Source organism: Centroberyx affinis, unplaced genomic scaffold (assembly GCF_046629955.1).
Source record: "Centroberyx affinis isolate AG114_WGS23_722 - 3 ecotype Tasmania unplaced genomic scaffold, CSIRO-AGI_Caff_v1 ptg000249l_1, whole genome shotgun sequence".
Taxonomy (NCBI): domain Eukaryota; kingdom Metazoa; phylum Chordata; class Actinopteri; order Beryciformes; family Berycidae; genus Centroberyx; species Centroberyx affinis.
Window position 1 is genome coordinate 54,829 of NW_027278932.1, and position 25,457 is coordinate 80,285.

The 25,457-nt window shown below is 40.7% G+C and overlaps 2 protein-coding genes across 2 annotated transcripts; one reads left to right on the forward strand and one right to left on the reverse strand.

Annotated features, from left to right (window-relative positions):
* Positions 1-257: 257 nt before the first annotated feature.
* On the forward strand, positions 258-6,707 carry ywhag2 (3-monooxygenase/tryptophan 5-monooxygenase activation protein, gamma polypeptide 2). The gene is made up of 2 exons (XM_071544500.1): positions 258-433; positions 3,273-6,707. The coding sequence occupies exons 1-2, from the start codon at positions 347-349 to the stop codon at positions 3,927-3,929; spliced, it is 744 nt and encodes a 247-aa protein (XP_071400601.1). The 5' UTR covers positions 258-346; the 3' UTR covers positions 3,930-6,707.
* Positions 6,708-15,848: 9,141 nt separating this feature from the next.
* camkk1b (calcium/calmodulin-dependent protein kinase kinase 1, alpha b) lies at positions 15,849-22,636 on the reverse strand. Its single transcript, XM_071544811.1, is given in 17 exon segments — positions 15,849-15,927; positions 16,260-16,310; positions 17,749-17,852; positions 18,744-18,872; positions 18,961-19,048; positions 19,603-19,680; positions 19,787-19,836; positions 20,032-20,094; positions 20,096-20,232; positions 20,654-20,742; positions 20,912-20,933; positions 21,033-21,069; positions 21,328-21,461; positions 21,586-21,637; positions 21,726-21,779; positions 22,229-22,276; positions 22,385-22,636. Coding segments are annotated over 17 exon segments (1,467 nt in total).
* Positions 22,637-25,457: the final 2,821 nt, after the last annotated feature.

Genomic DNA, 25,457 nt, shown 5'->3' on the forward strand with positions numbered 1-25,457 from the left:
GTATGGATGAACCGGACTCCCACAATTTCCCACAGAGCCGTCTCCTCCCTGTATGCAGGGCCCCTGGTTCCCAAGTATGGAGTGTTACATCATTGGCAAAGACACCCACCTTTCTGAGTGATGACGCAGCCGGGGGAGAGTGTGAGGATAGGGCAGGGAGGGGGGAGAGAGAGAGAGAGAGAGAGAGAGAGAGGGTGTCCCGTCTGCACGGAGCACAGACAGCAGGGAACAGCTGCAGCATTAGGTTCGCGTAGGATTTCACTGCATTGCGATTAAAATATCAATCATTTCATCCCTGAATCTAGTATAACAGTTTAAAAAGAAACCAACCAAATATAATAAGAAAATGGTTGATCGCGAGCAGCTGGTGCAGAAAGCCAGGCTGGCTGAACAGGCTGAAAGATATGATGATATGGCAGCTGCAATGAAATCGGTAAGTCTATTCCAAAATCATGACATGGGGAATATGAATAAGTCTAATTGTGCTATAACTTCTGAATTTGTCTGACTACACAGAGAATTGGCCCGCAATCTTAACGTGGAAGACGGTTTCTGTTTCATTCTCAGTCTCTTGCCAATTATTCTGGGGTTAGGCTACATGTATCATTATTGCACAGCAAAACTGCAGTAAAAAAAATAACCCGATTTGATTGTATTTCATTTTTATTTGTCGCAAATTCATCGAGAGCTCAGTGGGTTTTTGGAGTCGATTCCAAATGTGGATCGTCTGGTCCTTGGGCGGTGCCTTTCTGTTGGTCATACCCGTACAATGAAGGGATATTACAATGAAATGTATAAAGGCCTAACATTGATCTGTCAGTAATAAGAGCTCACATGTTCTAATGTCCTATTCTATTGCATTTGCTCTGTTTTTCTTTTACCCTCCCCCCCAATTATGCCGAATATGTAAAGGCTGCTGTTCAGACAGAGCCATGTGAGGTTGCTCGAAAATGCCTTTTAATTGCTGTCTCCTCCACCCTCCCTCCTCTCTTAGTCTAATTAATTAAAAGAAAATAAACTCACTGAGGGGGATAATGGTTCACTTTTAAAAAATGATACAGGCTGATGGGGTTTATTTGAACACGGGTGTTTTTTTTTTTTAAATGGTTCAGCCCAGTAACAGCTCTTTACTCTAAACAAACGTAGGAGGCAGCAGAATCTCTCTAGAATATTCTTTGTCATATTGCAGTGAGTCAATATGATCAGATTTGGTGGTGGGCTTTGTGTTTTCCTACTACTTTTGAGCTTCACAAATGATTTTTCTGCATACATCCTTGTCTCATTCTCTTGCATGTTGTTCCTCACTCTGCTCTTTCCAAGTCAGGGCAGATTTCCTCATGATATCCATAGCAGTGTGATGAAATTTTGATTAATTACCTCGATAAGCGTTTGGATATTTGCTGCTGACATGATGGCATGAGGATGACATGGGTGGCCTGCCTCAGAGGACCTTCTCACATCTGATTGGTCAGCGTTGAGGGCAGAGCCATTGTCTTTAATCAGCCCCTAACATTGACTTTAAGAGATTCTTCCAATTGGATTTACCAGTGGGTGAAAATGTGTGAGGGGGGGGGGAATGCTTTGTCACACCGCCTCAAACTGAAACTACTGGTAGCCTGGTAGGCTTTGTTGGGCCTGTATGAACTCGCTTAGATTTAAAATAATAAAAAGTCCTTCAATCAAGGGGGGATTTTGTTGTATATCGGCTTTAGAGCCAGTGGAGTTACCCCAGTGGATCATTTCTCAAGGAGGGTTTCTGGTTGCAGGAGGTGGCATGATGTGTGCATGGAGGGATTCCTTTCCCTTTAAACAATCTGCCATGTCAGTGCAGCCCAAACTAGGCCTTTTTGCAGGGGTGTGTACTCTCACTCTCTAACCAAAGGGAATCCCTTGCTATTGCAGCCAGAAATTAAAACGAGTGACATTTTACGAGACGTTACCCAGCATCATGATCCTCGTGAAAAATATACATAGATTATTCTTATCCCAACAGGCTTATAGAGCTTCCAGGTCAGACTTGCTGTGAACATGCGTGCAATTTTATTCTAGTTATAAGCGGTGGCATTGGTCGTAATTGTAATGGATCACAATTTATGTCAGTGATGTTTCTGGAGGCTTGCCAAGCAACCCAGCCCATATAATATATACGACTGAGCAATGAGGTATTTCTGTCAGTGTGATGTATTTGTGAATTTTTACAGACATCAGCGTACGAGTAAACCAGTCTACACAGTAATAAGCTTCCCAAACACCAATTTATTACATTTATGGTGGCGACCTATTTGTTTCTGTTGAAAATACAACATTGAAGCAGTTTGATTTGATTTGTATATTTCACACATTCCTTAATTGAAATTGTGTTGAGGCATTTTGGACAGGTATAGGAAAGAAAAGGCCTGCCGTCTCTATAGGTTGTGCCCTCTTCTCCATCTACTCAGTGTGTGTGACGTCAGCTATCCTGCGCCATCTTTGTGCTATTCTGCCTGGGAAGGGAATGTCAAAACAGCTCATGAGAAAAGGAGAAATGTTAGCTCATCGAGGAGAACCATTTCAGATTACGAGCTGTGTTTCTCTATCAAGGTGGAAGGTTTTGCGAGTCTTAAACCTATTCTTTGCTTCTGTATAGCCCCACTCCTCTGCAGTTATTGATTTGCCAAAATCAAGGTTGATTTCACAGGTCGAATGAAACTGAGTAGTATGGCACATTAGGCACGTTTTTCCCTCTTAACCCGTATGAATCCCAGTGCAACAATGTGTAACGCAGAGTGATGTCATGGCATGGTGTTTTAGACAGGTGAAAAGGTCAGTTTTAGCCATAGAGAAGGTCACTGGGACACGTGAGCCGCCTGTGCAGTGACGGTTTTCACTTACAGTGCAGCTGCCCTGGAGGGCTCGTGGGAACATTTTAGACATCTCTGGGCCTCCCTCGGCCTCCCCCTCCCCTCCCCTCCCCTCCCCTCCCCAACCCCCACACCGCCGACTATGTTGAATATGGTTTCTCACTAACTAGCATTAGCTGTCCACGTGGCAGCTGGAGCTACTGGTGCACTAAATGAACGGATTGCCATGGAAACTGGGAATTGCACGTGACAAATGAAATCTTTGCCCATCCCCAATTCTGTGCTGTTGGGATTTTTATCATGTGGAAACGTATGTGCTGTAAATACGGTTAGGTTTTCTTGGATGTTACGCTCCTATTTGGATGCGGTGTGGTGTGTGTTAACCGAGGCTCTGAATCGAGTGACCAATCGTCCCTCCTCTCCCTCCTCCAGGTAACGGAGCTGAATGAGGCCCTGTCCAACGAGGAGAGGAACCTCTTGTCCGTGGCCTACAAGAACGTGGTGGGGGCCCGGCGCTCCTCCTGGAGGGTCATCTCCAGCATCGAGCAGAAGACCTCGGCCGACGGCAACGAGAAGAAGATCGAGATGGTGCGGGCCTACCGGGAGAAGATCGAGAAGGAGCTGGAGGCCGTGTGCCAGGACGTGCTCAACCTCCTGGACAACTTCCTGATCAAGAACTGCAGCGAGACGCAGCACGAGAGCAAGGTGTTCTACCTGAAGATGAAGGGCGACTACTACCGGTACCTGGCCGAGGTGGCCACGGGGGAGAAGAGGGCCACCGTGGTCGAGTCGTCGGAGAAGGCCTACAACGAGGCCCACGAGATCAGCAAGGAGCACATGCAGCCCACCCACCCCATCCGCCTGGGCCTGGCTCTCAACTACTCTGTGTTTTACTACGAGATCCAGAACGCCCCGGAGCAGGCCTGTCATCTGGCCAAGACCGCCTTCGATGACGCCATCGCCGAGCTCGACACCCTCAACGAGGACTCCTACAAAGACTCCACTCTCATCATGCAGCTGCTGCGAGACAACTTGACACTGTGGACAAGTGACCAGCAGGATGACGAGGGAGGGGAGGGCAACAATTAAAGAGAAACCACACTTCGAAAAAAATATGAAGGGCCGGTGGACTTTGGCAGCCGCTTTTGCCGATGATACTACCGCAGCAGCAGTTCTTTATTTTTCCATGTGTTAAAAGAAAAGAATCAAAAGAGAGGTGAGAGTGGAGGTTAAATCTTAGTTTAAATATATATAGAAATATATATACAGTTGAAAGGGCCTCCGTCTTCTTGATTTTCTCTTTGACATTTGCCAAAACCACTGATATGTCAGTCAATCAGCCTGAAGTGGTCGTTGTTGGATTGAAATGGCAGCCTCACACTGGCATAGGAACTGATCTTGTTCTATCAAGATAAGCTGCTTAGTTAGGTTTTTGCGTGATAGAGATGCATTTGAGACACTTGAGAGAGAAAATGCTTGAATGGGAATGCCTCACAAAAATAGTTTGCATTGGTTCCAGTAGTAGTCTACATCAGAAAGGGCCCAGAAAGCCACTGATATTAATCTTATGATACCGACTATAAAATACAGTTTTAAATGGGTAAATTTCCCAGCTTATTGCAAGTTGGATTCAATTATGTGGATGTGAAAATAAAGAATGGATAAAAAAAATTACTTATATTTCCCTTTCTGTCTAAAGTGTATTTGGCATCTCACAGAATAGTACCGTCTCTTATCTACTCCAACTATGTCACTGGAACCATAGATTCTTTTGGAGGTGAAGATTACTAAAGGCAGAGACTTAACAATATAAAACAGAAAAAAAAACTAAAAGCAGCTTCAGAGTTTGTGGTTTACTTCTGTGTTTGTTTTATTAAATGCACTTGCCTACTATACTGTTTCTTCAGTGTAAGATGATGACAACAATAATATCGATTATTCAATATTGTGCATGCTGGTGATGTATTTATATACAGTAGCTTGACTTTATTAACTTATACTGTGGGTGTTAAGTATTCATATGATTGAGAAAACAGGCTTTGTCTGATGTTAATTTCTAATTTATTTTTTGTTTTGTTATGGTTTTGATTTGCTATACCAAAATGGTGATCGTAAAAATTGACCTGTAATGGGCGTTGCTATAGTGACATGCAATATGTGTATTTAATTTGTTAATGAAAGAAAAAAAGGAAGATAAAAACCCACCAGTGATCACTTAATCTTACCAGCTGGTGTTTGTCACATTGAAGTATGATTATGATATATTTTGTTCTTTGAACAGTATTTAAGTACTTTTTCTGTCATGCTATCCAGTTTTAATAATGGTGAAGTTTTCAGAATCAATGTTTCTGTTATGAATTCACAACATGGACCATATTTTATTTCTGACAGTATACATTTTTTTTGTTTGTTTGTTTTTATACCTTTTAGCTGTTCCTGAGTGACAAAATATCTTGAATGTGAGTCATTATGTAGCAGTTGCACAAGAACCTAAATAATAGCTATGATAATAAAAAAGAATATGACTAAATTATAAATGCACCATTTCCGTGGTGGTCTAGTGTATTGTTGTATTGTCACCCATAAGTAAATTTGCTTTTAAAGAAAACCATTTCATAAAAAATGTTTTAACCCTTTGTTTTGTGCCCTAAGTACAGTTTGTGCTTTTAATTTTTGTGCCTGTATCATTATTTTGATATGCCTCATTTGCAAGTTTTATGAAAGTCTGCCAGTATTTAAGTTCCTCCAAGCATGTGTGCAAGATGTAATATTTTCCTTTCAATTGTTCCTCACTTTTAAATGTGTGGGTACTTCTCTCTGCACAGCACATAGATATGAATATTCAACACCAATGCACAAATCGAATCACAGGCAAATCATAGGCAATTCAATAGAATTGGTTATTTATTAGCAAATGTGATAATTTACATCTTCAGAACAAACTTTAGACAGTAGGAAGCTGCTTAGAAGCACAGGGAGCTGCTGTAAAGGATTTATCTTCATTATGCTGCTAGTTCTATAGATTAATAGATTAATATATGATACAGATGGCAGTTTGGGGACATTATTTTTATTTAAAATGTGATAGATGGCAGTTTTTGGGGACATTATTTTTTATTTCAAATGTGATGGCTCAAGAGAGAAACCAAAAGCCTTAAGGTCAGTCACACAACCTTGTTCATGCAAAACTTATGCCAATTATGTCAACATCATGAGTCAGCCTCCGTAAACTCACACTGTATGTCACAGATGCTTGATTTATTTTTAACGTAGTAGAAAGTTGATGGCCTTGAAGGCTTGCCAGACTAATAGTGTCTAAAACCTAATGCCGCTCCGCAACTGCTCACACTTACACTGCTTATAAAAATTGGAATGGAGTAGATTCCTGGACTGAAATTTTTAAGTTATGTGTTTTAAATGGGTGGAAGCTGAGAACTTTTTTTTTTTTTTTTTTTTACATATCGTGTCAGGAGCATTTCATTCATTGACAAGAATACATGCATTGTGTTCCTTGTTTAATTAATTTGTGTTTTTCTCTCTGGTTTTCTTTTTTTTGTTGTTGTTTAAGTTTTCATTATGTTTGATGTTGATCCTTGTTTCTATGACATTAAAACACACAGATATGATCTGAAAAGATCTGAAGGGAAAAGAAAACTATTAGAATGAATAGTCAGTAATTAACTTAATCCATAACACACAAGTTTAAAGAACAGAAGTTTTTAGTCTAAGGCATTTTGAGAGCTGACCTATACTGGAAAATAGCAAGAAACCATAATGTAAGAGGGGGGACAATAGCTGTAAATGGGAAACATACTGTATGCTCTGAGGAATTTTGGTTGCCATCTGTTGCCCATTAAAGTTATTTGTTTATCGGTATTTTTCTATATTTTTTATTTCTCTCTGTACTGTGGCCATTTACAATCATAGCAAAACTACCATAGCTCATTCCCTTTCATTGCTAAACAGATCATTTTTGAACAATTTTTATTGACTTGCAAAGACTCTTTCCTACACATTGATAAAGGAAGTCAGTATGACCTTATGTAACCCTTTTTGGGGCACATATACCCAGTGTGTGTGGATGTGTGCAGGCGTGTGGGTGTGCACGCATACATCTGCGGATGGACATGTTTTTGGGTGTGTGTGCAGCACCGTTGCATGCATGGGTACAGTATGTCTGTGTCTGCATCTGTGTGAGCAAGAGATGGAGTCTATACTAGCTGCATTGCAGAGCAGAGATACTGCCACATCATAGAAGAACTACATTTTATATGAGGGTGTTCTGCCAATCATTTACAAAATTTGGACATAGATCAAAGAATATCACTTCAAAAGACAAGAGATTTTATCATCACAGCAGAGGAGCAATGTTACAACTGCAATAGTAAAAAAAAAAAAAAATCCTGTATCTCATGTTGGACAATGGACGAGCAATCTTTATCTCATAAATGCATTTGGGCATTTAGATTTGCATGCAAGCATAGCACTTCTACACCCAAGGTTGAGTTGATCTCTTAGTAATTATGCATATCTGTGTATATTTCAAACTGGGAGCAGAGCCCTTAAGTGACTGATAAGCTAAAGTGGCAAGCTGCTGGATCGCCCACCCTGAGACTGCAGCCTCTTGCTGCAGCTTGCTGCACTGAACCTTTCATGAGATGAAATTCTGTGCTTTGAACAGCCCTCCTCGCCAGCCAATAGCTGATAGGCTCACTCTCCTCAGCCACCAATCCTATTCCTGTTGCTAGGGCTATAATAAGTATCCCACTATTAGCCCGGCTCCTTGCTGCACTGCTCAGACACCTATTGCATCCTGTAAAAAAATGAAAGCTCAAGCCACACAGGAGGCATTAGAATTCAGCACCAACCTGCCTTCCACCCTGTGTTTTAATGCACCGCTACTCTTTCAGGGACATTGGTATCATCTTTATTGGTGCCTGGTGGTGACAGTATACTCCAACACACACAAACACACACTCTACTTCAAGCCTATTGGTGGGGTTTTAATTGAATCTGTAATTACAAATTGAATTCAGCACTGTTTTCATAAGACAGTAAGAATTCTGCATAAGAAAATAAAATTAAATAGGGATTTTATAATTCATTTTAATATGTGATTCATTATGGTTTGGTATTCACATAAAATATGTACACATCTATTCAAAGCTTACTGAACTGATGTGTTATCACTAATCAAGGTCCTCAGAGAAGAGGGTGTTTTAAAGGTGACATCTGCAGGATAAGGACAAAACAGAAAATGGTTCTGCTGGCTCTGTGCTGCTGATTGCATTTCCTGGCATGGTTCACTTCCACTTCTACAATAACAATTCTGTGTGATTACCTTCATCACATGAAGCATTACTTTCCTGAGGGGAGGCGTGTATCCCAGGACGACAAGGCACAAGTGATCATCGAGCCATTTGAACAACATAATTATATCACCCATGGGCGAAGGCCCTCCGAACCATTAGATCTAATCCCTTTTTAGCATTTATGGTTTCCCAGACAGCGAGTATGATGCCATTTTCCACCGCCATCATCACTGTAAGAGGAGTCCTGATGATCACGCAGAATCAATAGGTTAACAGTGATTAGCTTTGACATTGTCCATGCGGAGATGAGATTCAAAAATAACTTGTGGAAGCCAGGTATCTTGAAGATGATACAGGTTTATTTTTGTCATGAGCGCTTTCAAGTTTGTCTCAGCTCCGGTCCCCTAAATAGTCTTTTCTTCTAGCTTTTTTAAGACTCTCTGAACATCAGATTACCTGTTTTTTCTTATGTATATTGCTGCATCATTGTTTCTGTCATCCCAATGAGGTCATCTCCTAGTTTGCTTTAGTACATTCAGACTATATGAGGTCAGTGTTTATTGTCAGAAGGCCATAAGCTTCGTTGCAGCCTTTCGATTTCCACTGTGAACTCGACACAGGATGCAGTATTTCTTGCTGTCTACAAACTCCTGCACTAAAAGGCAGTTAAACCCCTGCGGCTCATGCTTCTCATTGAGCCGTTGAGTCGTTGTGGAGTTGGAGACGCCCTCATTCACCAACCCTACTAGAGGCTGTCAGGTCTGTCGGCGCTCTGGGGCAAGAGTGGCAACTCTGTGTGTTGGACACTGGATGGCAGCAGTAGGTGGTGAAGGAGAACAAGGTAGCCGGCCTCTTGAAGTCTCATTCACAAGTAATTAAAACAGCATCAAACCTCAAATGTTACCGCACCGTCCCTGAAGGAATATGCTGCGTAATTTCAAAAATAGAATAGATAAACGTCCCTTTGTGGATTGGGAGTGGGGTGATTTTTGTAGCAGGTGCTTTTTTTTTGTAATATGCCAACTCACGACCGATCACGTGATAAGAGATGGAGCCTCGGCACAATGGCACTGACATATAAGATGATGAATGCAATCACTGTTCCTCGGCGCTGAATCCACACAGGAGATTCTATTAGCGCTCGGCTCAACTGCACAGCATGTCAGAGACGTAGAAAAACACTTTGGGATTTTGAGAACTTCGAAAGTCTAAACAGTGACTCAACGTGATCTGCACCTCAAAGATGCAAAAAAGATAATAGCTGTACCGCTCCAGAAATACCAACCCATTAGAGAGAGAGAGAGAGAGGACCAATGTAGAAGCCAAGAACAGAGACAGCTCTATAAATAGGCCTCCCTGCAGCCTGTGAGTAGACAGTGAGTAGACCAGAGACATCAATGTGACAGGCTCTTCACTATAGAGACTATGCCTCTATATAGATGGTGAGGGATCATATCTTTGGATAACATCATTCAACCGTTTTAACCCCAGCTGAGCAAAAAAAACACATCACATGACATGAAAACGCACAGATAACAATTAGGTTCGATCCACTGATTCTTAAAGTTCATTCTACCACATAATTTCTCGCATTGTTTCTCATAGAGTTATGATAAGACAAAGAAAGACGCAGACTACTTTTCGGTATGGAGACAGCAGTTATGCATGACTGCTGCAAAATGAATTATTCAAGCTAACATTTAGACTCTGTATTATTTATCAAAAGTGCCACAGCCGAAGGTTTTAAGAAACTATTTTAGGTTGCGTCTTGTCCCAAAACATTCCAGTATACATTGCGTATGATACGCTGCAGAAAGGGGTTGTCACATGATTTAGGGGCGAGCTTCATCCCCTCTTATGTTCTCCATCTGCCCCGCGACAACATCCATACAGGCGCTGCTGTCAGTGAGTTTAAATATTTCAATTATGACGCTCTTGTCGTTTGTCAATTTTGATGATCAGACAGATTCTACCAAATGAGCAGCAGAGGTGATTAAGCACAGCTACAGAGAATTGTGCGATGAACAGAAGTTTGTAAAAGGTGAGTCTAAAATTAAGTCCCCCTCCCCTTTCTACAAATTACGTCACTCTGCATGTTCTTTCCAGGCCTCCCATTGCACGAGCATCATAGTCACACCATACTTCTTGACTGAGTACCTACTATGCATTGGAATAACTGAAGAATGTTATAACTCCATTACTTAAACTCTTATTTAAGTAATATCGTTTTTAAATCTTGCATTTCATGGAGATTATTCACCAATTTTTAAGAACCTTTTATTACAAAATAAACACTCAAAGCCTGATACATATCATATATTTCTCCTAAAATACTGATTAGGAGAAAATGTGTTTTTGGCCATTATGAAAATCTTCAGATTGAATTTTGACCATTTTTTTGCCAATGCTACCTACTTTAAAATGCTTTAAAATGAATAGAAATTGCTGTTTTCACTACATCAGCCTACATCCTTTGCAAAACAACTACCAACCCATTGGAGGGCAGACACAAGCTTATCAAGGGAGCTGATACCTTGTGATAAAATTTTCCACTCTCATTATTCAGTGTTTTATAAAGTGGAGTGAATAAAACTTGCATAAAACCTGTAGTAGCCATAATTCTGTGAAAGGCCCATGATATTCCCAGTATCCCCAGTATTTAGAAACATGTAGGTCCAAAACAAGATGGGTTGAGCTTTTTGATGATAAGGTGTATTAAAACTGCTCCTGTTGCTCTTCTACTGTAAAGAGGGGGCACTGGTGGGGGGGTCGGTTACCTCTTGGAGTGTTAACCTCCCTGGATAGTCCACAGTCTGCTCACCCTCAGAGGAAGTCACCTATCTCTGGTCAGTGAGTGGGGTGGGTAGTCTGCAGGTGGAGGCCACACACAGTTAGGAGAAGTTAGGAGAATTTATGCTGCAGTTGCTGCCTAATGTATAGAGCTTTTATCATACTTACTACTTACTTTAGTGATACCTGTATCAGTAAGTGACTTTTTTACTGCATGCCATGTTTTTTCTGGTTATTTTTATGGACACATAGTCTATACTCATCATGTATCTCCCCATTCTTTTCTATACTAAAAAAGAGGAAAGTGAGATGAGAAAGTCTGTGTGCAAACTGAAAATCTACTTGACTAAAACATCCGTGTGCAGCTGCACATTATATGTGAATCTATTTTGGAAGTCTTAACTCCCACCTCAGACTAGCTGACAACGTGATAATTAACTGCTAATACCTAGAAGGTAATTTGAAGACGTTTAGGTATTATGGACTCACTTGTGTTTGTTCTCTGCTAGGTTTGAGGTATGACATGCAGTTTATTGTCCTCTATCATGAATAAGCAGTTTTGCCGTCCTGCTTGCCTTTCTTGCTTTCCATCTCAAATGTATTCAGGCAGGACCTTTGCTAATGCTGGGGCTAAATCAGTTCTACTCAGATTCAGTGCATTAGAATATTAACCCTGTACATCCTATTCTACTGTGTGAGGTGTGTCTGTATATTCTTTCACCTTACAGTGTCAGACTTGCCATACTTAACCAGTGAAAGCTCAGTCAAAGACAGTGGATGCTTCATTTTAACGATTAGCTTCTCAGGTGCCAGCTGGTTGAAATCTAAATTATACCTTCCAGTGTTTGTGGGTCTGCCTGATCCCAGACATGCCAGCGCTGAGCTGGTGACTCATCATGCAAGCACAGGGGTTTCCCATCAGGGAGGAGGAGAAGAAAAAGTCTCCATCCACTTTGTTGCCTGGGGGACGTACAGTAGATAGCGGGCCGGTGGGATCACTCATCATGAATAATCGGCACAGAGAGCGACTGATCAAATAAACCGCTGACGTGGAGCCAGCTGCAGTTTGAAGGGGTGAAACCTCGGATGCTGTGGCACAGTGGAGAGGAATAGAGGGTTAACAGTTAGAGGCAAGGGTCAGTGTTGAGCTAAATATCCAAATATGAACGACAACTGGCTCTGAAAGTGGAAACTGAAGGGACGCTGGGTGTGGAACCAGACTCTGATGCAAAGTTTTCCCCTGCCCTTCTACAAAAAACATCAGAGGGAAAAACATTGACATATCCTGCCTTAAAAGTAAAGATGTCATTATGCATTTGATAATATAATAATAGATATTTTATAAGATATATTTATAAGATATATTTATAAGAGATATTTATAGAGAATAGAATAGAATAGAATAGAATAGAATAGAATAGAATAGAATAGAATATTGCATTGGATTTGACTACTCTGGCAGTCTCGGCTCAGGAAAAGAGCAGCCATATAGTTAAGTTGCTATTCTCTATGAGAGCACTATTGTCCTGTTGCATGGCAACTGTTTCCACAGAAATCTTTGCTCAGAAACATTCCTCTTTGGTCTTCCACATAGCTGCACTGGCAGAAAAATGAGCTGACTGCAAAAATACAAGCTATCTTATGAATGCTTACAGAGCGTAAAAGATTGTTTCGTTTAATTTTAATGTATTTTTATTTTACATGGCAGCTCGCATGGAGGATCTGGTTTACATTTTCTATATTTTAAACCTGTGTTGTATTGAGACTATTGAATTGTAAGCTACTAGGCCACTCAATAAATTATAAACTATAACTATACTTATTAACTATAATAGAATTTGTGCCACCACAGCTTCCATTGCAATGTGACCCTATTTGGTCAGATGCAGGCACAATAATTTTAAGTCAATACTGAAATGAATGTGAAACTTTGTACACACACACACACACACACACACAACTATGCTAACAATAAACTTGGCTTGTGATCCATCAAAGTCTACCATCATGTACTTTCTACCATTTTGATGAAAAATCAAATAGAGAGGCTACAAATGACAAATTGCTATATTCAAATCTAGTTGTGCAGCTGTATACTTTTGATATGATGTCTTTATTACCTTATAACTCAAGAGTGGTTTTTGCACTGTATGAAACTTGGTGTACTTGTCAATAATTCCTTTCAAAGCATGATCACCAAATTGCATGCAAATCCGTCAGTGTGGAGCTCTTGAACATTCCCATTCAGCTCTTGATATCTGTATGGACCTGAAACCTGCTGGAATGAAATTGCTGCTTTCATTTGTTTGTATTGGCTGTTCACTTCTATTTTGATAATATATTTTCAGATGGTTTTTTTCAGCCTCCTTTTATCTAACAAATTTATTTCATGCAATCTCATAGCCGGTACTTTGAGGTGGATTGAATTGTTTCATTGGTGATATTCTGTTCAACATTTACAATTTTACTCATCCTCTGCTGAAGTCCTCTGCTCAACAAATTCTCTCATAACACAATACCCATTTCCTCTGTGTATGATCACAGTCTTGGTTGATTTTCTCTTTGCTATCTCTCACACAAGACCATTCTCTTTTCCACCAGCTCACACTGCTCTATTTAGCAGCACATTTTAATGAAATTAAAAGTGAAATACAGTATATCCGCAGCTTCTTTTCTCTACTCAATACTTGTTGCCATTGTTTGTTTTCCTTGTTGTTCTGCTCTGCTTCAGACCATCAGCGGCTCTGTTCCACCTACTACCTGCACCTCCAGATAAGCCTTCAGGCCCACTCTGCATCACACATGCAGAGTGGGCCTGAGTGCGTCTTCTTCTTACTGGACTTGTGGGCTTCTTCCAACAAAGACCGTCTCATCTGTATCCACAGCTCAACCTGATGAACCTGAAATTTGTGCTGATCAGGACACTCTGCATGGACTTTAATGCTGCGATAGTGACTACTGAGCAACAGTTGCATGCATTCATTTCAATTGCTCAGGCATTTTACATTTTGCAGCATCATGCCTCCTCCTCCCCCTCAGTGCTAAAACCGTCTATTTTTGCAGCACAATAAAAGGAGAAGAGAACAGTGCTGGGATACACATTGAATAAAATATCCAAGTAGTGACTGAACCAAGAGGTCCAAGGTACTCATCATCACTTTTAAATAAAAATGCCTTTATTAATCTGGCATTCATATATATATATTTTTTTGTCTTTGAGAGGCATTTTTATTTTATTTTACTTTGTTGTAGTGATGGAAATGTTCACTCATTTCACTGACAATCTCAAATTATGTAAATGTTTAACATGCAATTCTAAAAATGAATATTAACAGCTGTTTTTTCATGTGTGCAAAAAAGAACAACCGGCATATTTCATATGTACTTCATATTTTCCAGAAAACAGAAAAGATGTTTGCATGAACTGCTGCCCACAAATAATGAAAAAGAATGTTCTCCCACACAGCTGTAGGGATCAACTTAACCTCAGGAGCTGTTTTGTTAAGGTTTTTTGTGAGTCAGTGCAAATCACCATCCATTACACATATGACTTTATAGCACAGTGAAACCCCTAAATAGTCCCACTATTCTCAGTTAGGTTAAACACATCTATTGCCCTTCTGATGCGCTTGTTGTGTTTGTTGTCAAGAAAAACCAAGGTACCCCATTCTTTTTGAAAGCCTGCAAGATGTTATTTTATATTAAAAATCAAAAATTCCTTATTCTTATTAGAAAATCTAATTGAACTATATGCAGTTTCATTTTATCCTTGTGATACTATTGATTCCCAAAGGAGAAATGTGTCTTTGGCTCACCCTCCACAGGGAATCAAAGTGCAGGTTCAGCAACAGAGCAGTTAGGATTCAGTGTCTTGCTCCAGCACACTTCAGCAGGGTGTAAACTCGCTCTCACAAGGGCTTCATCCTAGACCTTCTGGTTAAAGGATGGTCTCCCTACTCACTACATCACACTGCTGCCCCCTACTGTCTGGAGAATGAAGTGCTTCGACAGCGAAACTGCTCCTGAAACCAGGTCTTACAAAATGAATTCATGCTACTCTTCCACACAGAGCTTCACAGTGTTTTCAGATTGTTTATGAATTCGTCTCAGTGGCTGCAGAGTATTGATAAAGCTTGGGTAAGAATACACGGTGATGCTGGTTACTGTATTTACAGAGTGATTTACAAGAGATTTTTAAATGCCATTATCCGTCAAATGTGCTTGGTCATAGGCAGGAAAAGCAGAAAGTATGGTGCTGAATAGTGAGCAACACTGAGGCAAGCCAAGGATGGAACAAAGAGAAAGTAATACAGATCGACACAAGGCTGCCATCTAGTGTTACACATTCAACACAACAGGTACACTGCTGTATGTCATAAGAGTTACTCAAAACCCCTGAGGCTTATTCTACAGTCATTCACAGTCAGTGGTTGAAAGAATAACATTTTTATTACTTTCAATAGCTGTATGAAAGAATGTAAAGCGTATTTACAGCATATTTACATTTTTAACAGCAGCCCAATATCAATGAAGCACATTGCAACAGATATTTGAGACTATCACAATACGCAATGAATCATACCATCTGTAGATGAAATATGCGCCATAAACAGTGTGAGTGTTAAAAAAAAAAAATCTGAAATTTAGCATCTGATTTGTAATCACTGAATATATTAAAAATGAGCATATTTATGTCTAATTTTGTTTGCACTATTTGGTAAACTCAAATATATTACAAAATTATCGCATACAGTCTGCTGCACTACACTGAGAAAAACTTGCAAAATGAACGACAGTGAGCATGAAAGAAAGGAAAGCAAGAAATCAAGAAAGAAAGACAGGAATAAAGAAACAAAGGTTACAAAAGAAAGAAATTCCTGCGCATTCTTCTCTTTGCGGGGGGGGGTTATTCGTTGGAATCTGTAAACGCATCATCTTCATATAAGTCCTCCAGCTCCTCTCTGCTTCCCTCATTACTGACTTTCCTGTGGGCGACAAACACTCTGTCATGTGGTTGAAGGTAGGTGAGACTGCAGATGAGGAGGGGGAGGGGCAACACTACACTAAAAACTGTCATATGTGTCACACACCGCGCAGCTCGTCAGTTTTTTTTTTTCCAACCTCAAGAGGACAAAGAGAGATGGGAAAGTCAACAGAAACCGCTCAGCAGCTACTTGTGTCTGTCTATTTTAGGTACAGCGAGTTGTTGAGCGCTCTGTGTTGACTTTCCTTTCTCTTGAATCCTCTTAACGTTGATGTGTGTAACAGCTGATGAGCTGCACTGTGTTTGAGACCAATGAGCTGGGCTTACACTTACCTCAAGGAGGGGTGAACATTAGGTGATGACCCCAACAAGCCCCAGGCGCCGCTGCAGTGAACAGGAGATGGTAATGAGAAGGACAATGTCAGCAAGTGTCTCCAACATCATGAGCAACACATCTTTCTTCATAATCATACATCAGTATAAGAGGACATGTTTCAGACAGCTTACAACACAATGATAGACAAGAAAACATGAATGATGCAGGCACTACTTGGACCAATCAAGATGCATCATCATCCCTCCAAGTTTCATCCAAATTGGCCTGCAGGTGTAGCAGTCCAAAGTTTGAAATGTTTATCTTTAATTATAGCGCCCCCATCATGCCGATCAGTGTAATTTATGTAAATGACAGAACACAGTGCCAAAATGCGAGATCATCCCCCCAACTTGCGTTAAAAATCGGACCAGCGGTGTCAGATATCACGTTTAAGTTTGACCTTTAATTATAGCGTCCCCCATCAGGCTAATAGGTGTATTGTTTTTAAACACAGTGCTGAGATGCTTCATCCCTTCAAGTTTTGTCGAAATTGGACCAGTGGTGTCTGAGATTAGCCTGACAGGACTAGCTAGCGATTAAGGGGCTGAGATATCATATTTGAGTTCAAATCTCTGCCCCTTTCAGCCCAACCAGAGTCATTTTTGAAACGCTGGAACACAATGCCACAAAGCATCGTCCCTCCAAGTTTGGTCAAAATCGGACCAGCGGCCTTTCAAAGTTTGACATTTTTACCTTTAATTATATCGCCCCCATCAGGTCAATGCTAGAAACCAGTGCCAAAATACATCATCTCTCCAAGTTTCATCAAAATTGAAAGAGTGGTGTCTGTGATATCGTGTTTGATTTTAATTTTTTTTTTACCTTTAATAAAAGCGCCCCCATTAGCGGAGTCTGAAAATCACCTGAGAAATCACATATGTCAGGTATGTTTGTTCATCACATGGGGGACAGAGACTGCAGCGCTGCATGCCACAGCGTGGGAGGCTGGGAGTTGGACTGCTATGTGTGGAGGAGGATGGCTGCAGCTCTACATCTCTGCACATGGAGGCGTAATTAGCTGTGCCAGCGGCCCCCCACAGACAAGCCTGGCTTGTTAATGGAAAACAAAAGCAGCACAGCCATTACCTCTACCACAGGGGCTTCCATTTAGCTTATCAGCAGAGGACAAATGCTTTTATCTGCCTGAGCCTGCTGCTAATTTAAGGAGCCGTTTGGACTAAAACAAAGCCAATACCGGAACTACAGTCAGCAGTCAAAGATTAATGGTATAGATATGATGATAGATCAGACAGCATTGCACTGTATGCTGTTATCCAATATATTTAATATGTGAGCGTCTCATACAACACATATTATATACTGTATGTATCCGACTCTGCCTATTTATAACCTGGCGTCTGCTTGCTGTTTTGTTCTGCTGGAGAACTAATCGCATAGCTGGCAGTTGGGCAGTGCGGAGCAGCCAGGATTTGCAGAGTTACTTACGTAAGGAGACCTCCGGGGGCAGACATGGACCTCTCAGCTCGCCTGCCTTCACACTCAAAGGGATTACTGAAAGACCGCTTCCTCAGCATGGACTTCACCAGGATCTGCAGGGGACATCAAAGAGAGTTAGAGGACTTAAACACACAATGAAATTATTTTTTTTTTTTACTTTTTTCACCTCGTTAGCTAATTCTCTGTACCAACATACACCTATTTAACAATAAATACCAAACAATTGACAGGATTTTTATTTTCTTGGATTTAATATCAAAATCACAGTAATTTTACTTCATGAAAAATAGTGTATGTTTATATTTTTAGTGGTTACTTTGTATCAGTAGGCGTACATACAAATTCCAACCAATAATGCCAACATAGACATTTGAACAACCCCCCCCTCCACCCTTCCCATCATATGAAACCTGCAACTTCACAAATTTTAAGTTTAAATTAGGTTGTTTTTGGGTGTTCATCCCTGAAAACCCTGTTTTTCTAAGACACTTGGTTGCGTATTGGTGGCTGCAATTTATTCATTTTGAAGAATCCTGAATTTGTGGCAGCTCCAGATTACAGTATGTGCAACACACTGAGCCTCTTTCCATGTTTGTTATGGTTTTTGAACAGTCCCTCTCCAGTTCCTTGTGATTTTAAAATGAAGGACTCCTTCATTAAATAGGTTATAATTCCATATCTTGCGACCTGAATGCTACAGTTTCCTAGATGTTTCCCAGATGTATTTGGTTAAATTATATGAGCTAAAACTATTACTAACTAAAGACCAAGCTGTCAATTGAAGGGGGTAAAAAAGTCATAACTACTTTTTCCTTGTGTGATTTTGAAAATCTTAACAGTACTGATTTGTACAGAAAGGGCCTAGAAAAAAGAGCAACATTTTGAAACCTAGAGAGATATTTAAATTTGAAAATTCAAAACAGCAGCCAGTCGAGGGCGGCTTGACCTTTCCTGTGTTAAGTTAAGAGCGGAGGCCGACTCACCACAGCAGAGAGGCTGGGGATGAGCTTGATGCTGTTCTGGACTTCCTCCTCCGTCACCTCCACCGCAGTGCAGTGCTCCTCCTCCAGAGGAAGAGGGTTCGAGCCGTTCTCCGTCACCCACCGATGGAGCTGTGACAACACATACAGTCACACATAAAACACCTTTATCGTGAAAAAGACACAGAGGCGGATGTAATTATTTCTCTTCCCTGTTCACCTTGGTTTCAGGGATGGTGATTCTTGTTTCAGGATTTTTATCCAGCATCATTTGGATGAGCTCCTGCAGTTCCTCACTTATGACGGGCCTGTCAAACAAAACATTGGCATATATAATGAAATTATGTAGAATCGATGATTAGATTTGGTTTACTGATGGCCTATCAATATATGGAATGGATGGGAAACTACAGGTGGGTACCCCGCTTGTGTGTTATTTCCTGGTTATTTCCCATTTTCTTCTCCTTGTGTACATCAGATTTTTCTAACACCACTTTGCTAAAACTACACTGCTAATCATTAGTTTAGACTACAACATGGTATTAATACTACATATGCTGTTGAAATAGCTGTCAAATTACCACAAATTGTATAATCAGTTATTTCCCATCTCCTATAACACCTTTACAGTTGTGTCACATGCTGTCAAAATATTCTCTTACATGTGCAAAAAAGAGAAGGATGTGCATCTTATATAGTCTTGAATGGGCTGTGGTCTCAGCCCATACCGACTTCATATTGTATCAGTGCCTACCACTAACAACAGCCAGACAAACCTAGGTAAAATGTCATTATTATAAGCCATACCTACTAGTGGGGAATACAAATAGTGATATTGAAACATTTCCTCTTGTTTACTTACGTTTCTGGAAACTCCACAGGCTTGTTCTTGATCTTATTGTGCAGGGCAACAATATATTCATCATAAAAAGGGCACTGAGAACGAGAAAATCATGATAATGAAATGATTAAAATGTTAAAATTATGGATTTGGTCCATTGGCTTTTCATTCAAAGTGCATTTTGGTGAGCGCTGGCTTACCATTCCCGACGACAAAACAGTATAGTGTGATTCCCATCGCCCACACGTCTAACGCCTGGTAAACACACACAAGGATTATTAGGATTGTGTCATTATTGAAAAAACTCATAGTAGGTAGTTGGACATAATTTCTTGCCTCAAATATAAACACAGTCTGATATGATGAATCACAGCCAAAACAAATCAGTAATTCACTAACAATCAACAGTCTGTTTATTTACAGTGGACCAACAACAGAAACACCCCCCACCTTGCCGGTGAAGCTCTGCTCATGCTCAGTTATCGTCTCGGGGGCCATGAAGGCCGGCGTCCCAAGCTGTGCTGGACAGCAGGGCGTCCGCTCCCTCGAACTTGTTGCTGACGCCGAAGTCGGCGATCTTCACATGGCCGTCATCCCCCAGCAGCAGGTTGGAAGGCTTGATGTCTCTGTGGATGATCTTCTGGTAGTGCACTAGACAGACCACAGAAAGAGAAACAAGTGTATTGATTTACTTAAAGCTACAGCTGATCAGGTTAGAAGTCTTATATTTAAACAGTGAGCAACAAGAGCCTTTGCTTTACAGTGACTTTGGCTGATCGGTGGTACCAAGCTTACTGTGGGTTTTTTTATCAGTAATATTAAATGACAATAATAATTAAACAAAATAACTAAACAAAGTGTCTGCTAAGCAACACAGAAGTACTGGTATAAGTGCTGATTTTCGGTCAACACATGCAAGCAGGTGTGAGTTTATCAGGTGTTTTACAAATCAGCCAAGCAGAATTGAGGAGCACAGCTCTGTTTTATAAAAGAACATAAGTGTGAGAAGAGTTGTGAGTGTACTGACTTACTGAAATCTACTAATGATCAAGTCAGAAAGGTATAAACTCACGGTATTCTATTCCCAGGACGATGTCTCTGAAGTAAAAGCGAGCCTGCTCCTCTGTGAAGGGACTGTCTGTGGGAAGCTCCATCACTGGGCTGACGGACACATGAGGCAAAAAACTGAGTAAATATGCCTGTTACATCCCATAGGACTATACCAGCTAATGCAGTAGATGGTGATAAGTCATATACTCTGCAACTACCCAATATACGGTATCTCAACTTGGGAACTTGGGAAGAACGCATGAATGCACAGAAAACGTACCCTTTCGTCACCAACTCGAAAGCTAGAGGACAAATAATCAGAATTGAACGATTCTTCCAGTTTGTTTTCATACATTTTTAGCCAAAGCCAATCAATGAGAAAGTGAAGAATGAATCCCTACCCATGTGGAGGCCATCTTCATCAGGATCATCCAGCACCTGCAAGATATATATGCAGTTAGCTCATAGTCTCATAGTCTGTAGCTGCTGCTGTGCAAAATGCTTGTGATGAACAACATGACAAATGCATGAATTACTGTGCTTTATTTTAATTTGTTTGTTCTACATACGAATAAGCTTTGTGGGAATATGTGAAGCTTTTGTGGGTTTTACACACTAGCATGTTCTTTGAAACATGCTAGTGTGTACGGATGCAGGATAGGGAGAGACGTGCAAGTGTTGAGTCATATTACTAACCTCAACTAGTTTTACAATATTATGATGGTCCAGCTTCTTCAGGATGGCGATCTCCTGGTACACTTTCTCCAGCGGCCCCATGGGTTTCATGTACAGGTCCTGCTGTGGTTTCTGTCCTTGAGGAAGCGGGCGGCCTGAATTTGGACACACACACACACACACACACACACGCAAACATATCACCACCAGCACCACAATAATGCCCAGTAATCATTAACCTTTTCAATATTCTGATTAGAAAGGGAAATTTTCACTCACGCAAAAACCCACACTGCCTCATCATCCTCTTCTTTGAAACAACTTTCATCGCCTAAATAAAAGACACAGTGAGTGACTTATCGGTGCCGATAAACACACAAGTATTGGACCTTGAATGCACAAATCAATATATAACTTACATAGTACTGTTCAGAATCCTCATTGTAAGCTAGTTTTACCACTCCATATGAACCCTAGGGTACAAAAACAGCATTATTAAATTGTTTTCAAGCACCTCTACTGCTACTCCTTGTTTATTGTAGTGCAGTGGTTCTCAACGTGGGGGCCGGGGACCACCAGGGGTCCTTGAGGGGATTCCAGGGGGTCCCCAGTAAATTGATGAATTGTTAAACTTCAGTATTATTTTATTTACGAGAAGTGAACACAATGAGAGGATGTAGAAGAATGACTATTTTGATCATACTTTCTCTGTTATCTCTCTATCTACAATACAGATAGTCATGGAGTTCTGGACAAAATCATATCTAACAATAAAATATATTCTCAAATTTGGGTTCAACAGACAAAATCTCATCCAATGGGGGTCCGTGGCTCTAATGTGTACTGAATTAGGGTCCTTATATGAAAAAGGTTGAGAATCACTGTTGTAGTGTATGTCAAATATACTGTATTAACTCCTCACCTTTCCAATCTCAGCCTTCAGTTTATACTGGTTGAGTTGAACACAATCCTGGGGAAAGAGAAGGTGAAATTCAATCAGTAAAGCATCAAGTAACTCCATATGTGAGAGCAGAACATGTTGAATCATGTCGAAATCCCAGTTCTCCGTCCAGTTCACCTCAGCATCTGTGATGGACACCCGCTTGGTCTCGATGGTGGGCTGCCGGGCCATGCGGCTCCCCCGCTCCTGCAGCGACAGCTTCCTGTCTGAGAGGCGCATGCGGTGCGGCGTGGTCCTCGGAGGGCCGGACCTGTAGCCGTTAGGCGGGGTCAAGCGGTTGGCGGCCACGTTCATGGCTGCCACCAGGTCGTCCATCTCGGCGTGGCTCTCGGAGTCCAGCTCCGGCCTGCAGACGCCGTCCGCGCTCATGGCGGCGGGTTTCCTGTTCACTCGCGGCTGAATGTCACTGATGATGTCACCAGAGCCGGCTGGTTGGACACATCACGACCCTGCAACGGCACAAGCCTCAGATGAGAATTATGGGTAGTACTAGACAGGGTTCTGTTCTGGGCCTTTCATGAATCACTTCCTGGAGTTGGAATTGGAATTGGAATGTCACCCAGCTCCAAGGAAACAGAATTGGAATTGAATTGGAATGACAGGAGACAGAATTCCATTATATTTCATCAAATTCCACTTCTAAGACAGTTTGTCTTGACTTGCTAAACATAAATCAAACATTATGAATCAAATAAAAGACAAGCAAATCAATTAAATTAATCATTATCATTATCAATCATTATGGATGCATTATGATTGCATGTTATGCATCCAATACCACCTGAAAGGTACCTTTAGCATTTATAGATATTGAAAATATACGTGTAATCTAATCTAAAACCAAAACATTGATTTTCATTTAATTCAATTCAACTTCCAGAAATTCCAAATCAATTCCAATTCTGTTTCCTGCAGGTTTTTTCAAATGAGTTCATTCATGAATTGACCCCAACCCTGGTAGTAGAAATAAAAAAGACACAGAAAATGACGAGTCTAGCAGTTCATAACATTGAACTTCTTATGACACATGACACACTGTAGCCTAAAATACAGTTCAGAGAACTGAAAAGCCTCTTATGTAACAAGGTAGAGAGCTTGAACATGCAATGTTACTGCAAGACTGTGCCTGCACAGATGAAAAGTGTATGTCATTACTGTCTGCAAAGCTATAAAACACATCTGAAATTCATACTGGCATTTTTGAAAATGATAAATACAACTGTGTCTCTTAGTTAAGAGACACAGAAACACAAAGAGCCTACCGGTCTTTACAAATCCCCTTTAATCTGCACCCAGTACATGTCACAAGTAAAATTCTGTGTAACCACAACTAAAACATCAAATGACACAAACTATTTGCTTTACTTACACAGTTGTAGGGTGTTGCGTTTACGATCAGCGTGGTTAATCTGCATGCTGTGCTGCCGTTGTTGAGCGGGGAAACTCCTTTGTGTCTCAGGGCAGGACTTTCACTGATGAGAAGCGCTCGTCTTAAGGATTAACTGTGGCTGCATATAGCTGAGGCAGGGTTATTCTGAGGGAGGCGAGCAGTGGTTATCTGTACAGTGGGATGTGTTGAGAGGCTCCGCCCCACTCAGGGAAAACGACGACAAACACAGACATCAGGAGTCATGGCCAACAGCCCAGGTCACACATATCAGACCTCACTGAGAGCTGCTTGAGGAAGGGAAAACCCCATATTAGTAGTGCCAGGATGTCAATAAGACACACAGGGATACCTATTGTTATTTAGGGCAGTTTGGATGTCATTAGTCAGTTTTAATGCATAAATACTGTAAAATCCAAGTTAGAAAGACTCCTGCAGAGTAGGAATAACATCCTTGTGATAAAACATGACAAAAAAAATGAATGACAGCAGATTAAAAATAGATTGTGTGACTATGCAGGGCATGAGATTGAATTTGAAAATGTTCAGCATTTACAATAACCTATATGACAGTAATAATTGAGTAGGCCTAATAATAATAATAATAATTATAATGATAATAATAACATGCATTTTATATGTAGCCAAAAAAGCCAAAAAAAAGGAGAGAAAGAATTACAATTTAATAACATTAAATCGAAAGGAGGTAGGCTAACAGAATTATAGATGCAGAGGATAAGCTACCTGAATGTTTCTCCATAGAAAACTAATCAATTGAATCTGCAGAGAATCATTTTCTTTCATGGACAGCAAAATAATTGGCAGCAGTTTAGATCAGATCACCTTCCATCTTTGTTGTCATGCTGTGTGAATTGTAAACAATATAGCCTAGCAGGTACAATCAACCAAATTATCAGATTTCCGTTGAGTTGTCTGTAGCCATTGTAGCAATATTCTCAATCAGCGTTTTACTCATCATTGGTTTGAGTCGATAACGCACAACGAGGATCTTCTGTCATTTTACACCCAAATAAAGGCACTTTTAAAATCAGCGTACTGTCAGTTTGATGCAAGCCGTGCCACAGGTGAGTCTCCACCGGGGTCAAATTTTACTAGCTGAGCAGACCCGCGGATTAGCTATTGGCTGTCAAAGAGAAAAATATGAAGCGAGAGAGTGAAGCAGCGCGTACTTCCCTCTTCGTTTATGCATCTTGCGGAGCAGAGCAGTAGGAAAATAAGAGTGTCTGAGAATCATTCCGATGTTTATTTGATTTATCAACACAACATTTCGTTTCTTGGCAAACTACTGACAACGTACTGTGCTGTAGAGATGTCTTCAAAGTTAGTTTTTTTTAGTAGTGTTCCACCAACGAGCTAAAACAACGGATCAAATTCGAAACTGAGTATGCATGTGCGCATGTGCGAGATCGTCGGTTCTAGCGGACATGTTTCTCCGTGCTGGAACAGATATTTATCCTCTTATTTATATCTTTGACACCACAACAAACATGGGGATTAAACAGTTTAATCTCTGTGGTATACCATATGTTTTATCCTGCAACATGAGCGGATTGCTGCTGCCTTCCAATGCTCCTCGTAAAATATGAATCCTGATCTCAAAATTAGAATATAGCTTGTCATGGTATCTAGTTCAATGACAACAAAATGGACCAAGAAGTTTAAACACTGAAAATAGAAATAATTTGTATGGAATGCCAAACAATAACATAATAATAATATGTATCGCTTTTACTATCAGCTGGAGACACCACTTTCATTTTATCTGACGTTTTCCTCTCAAGA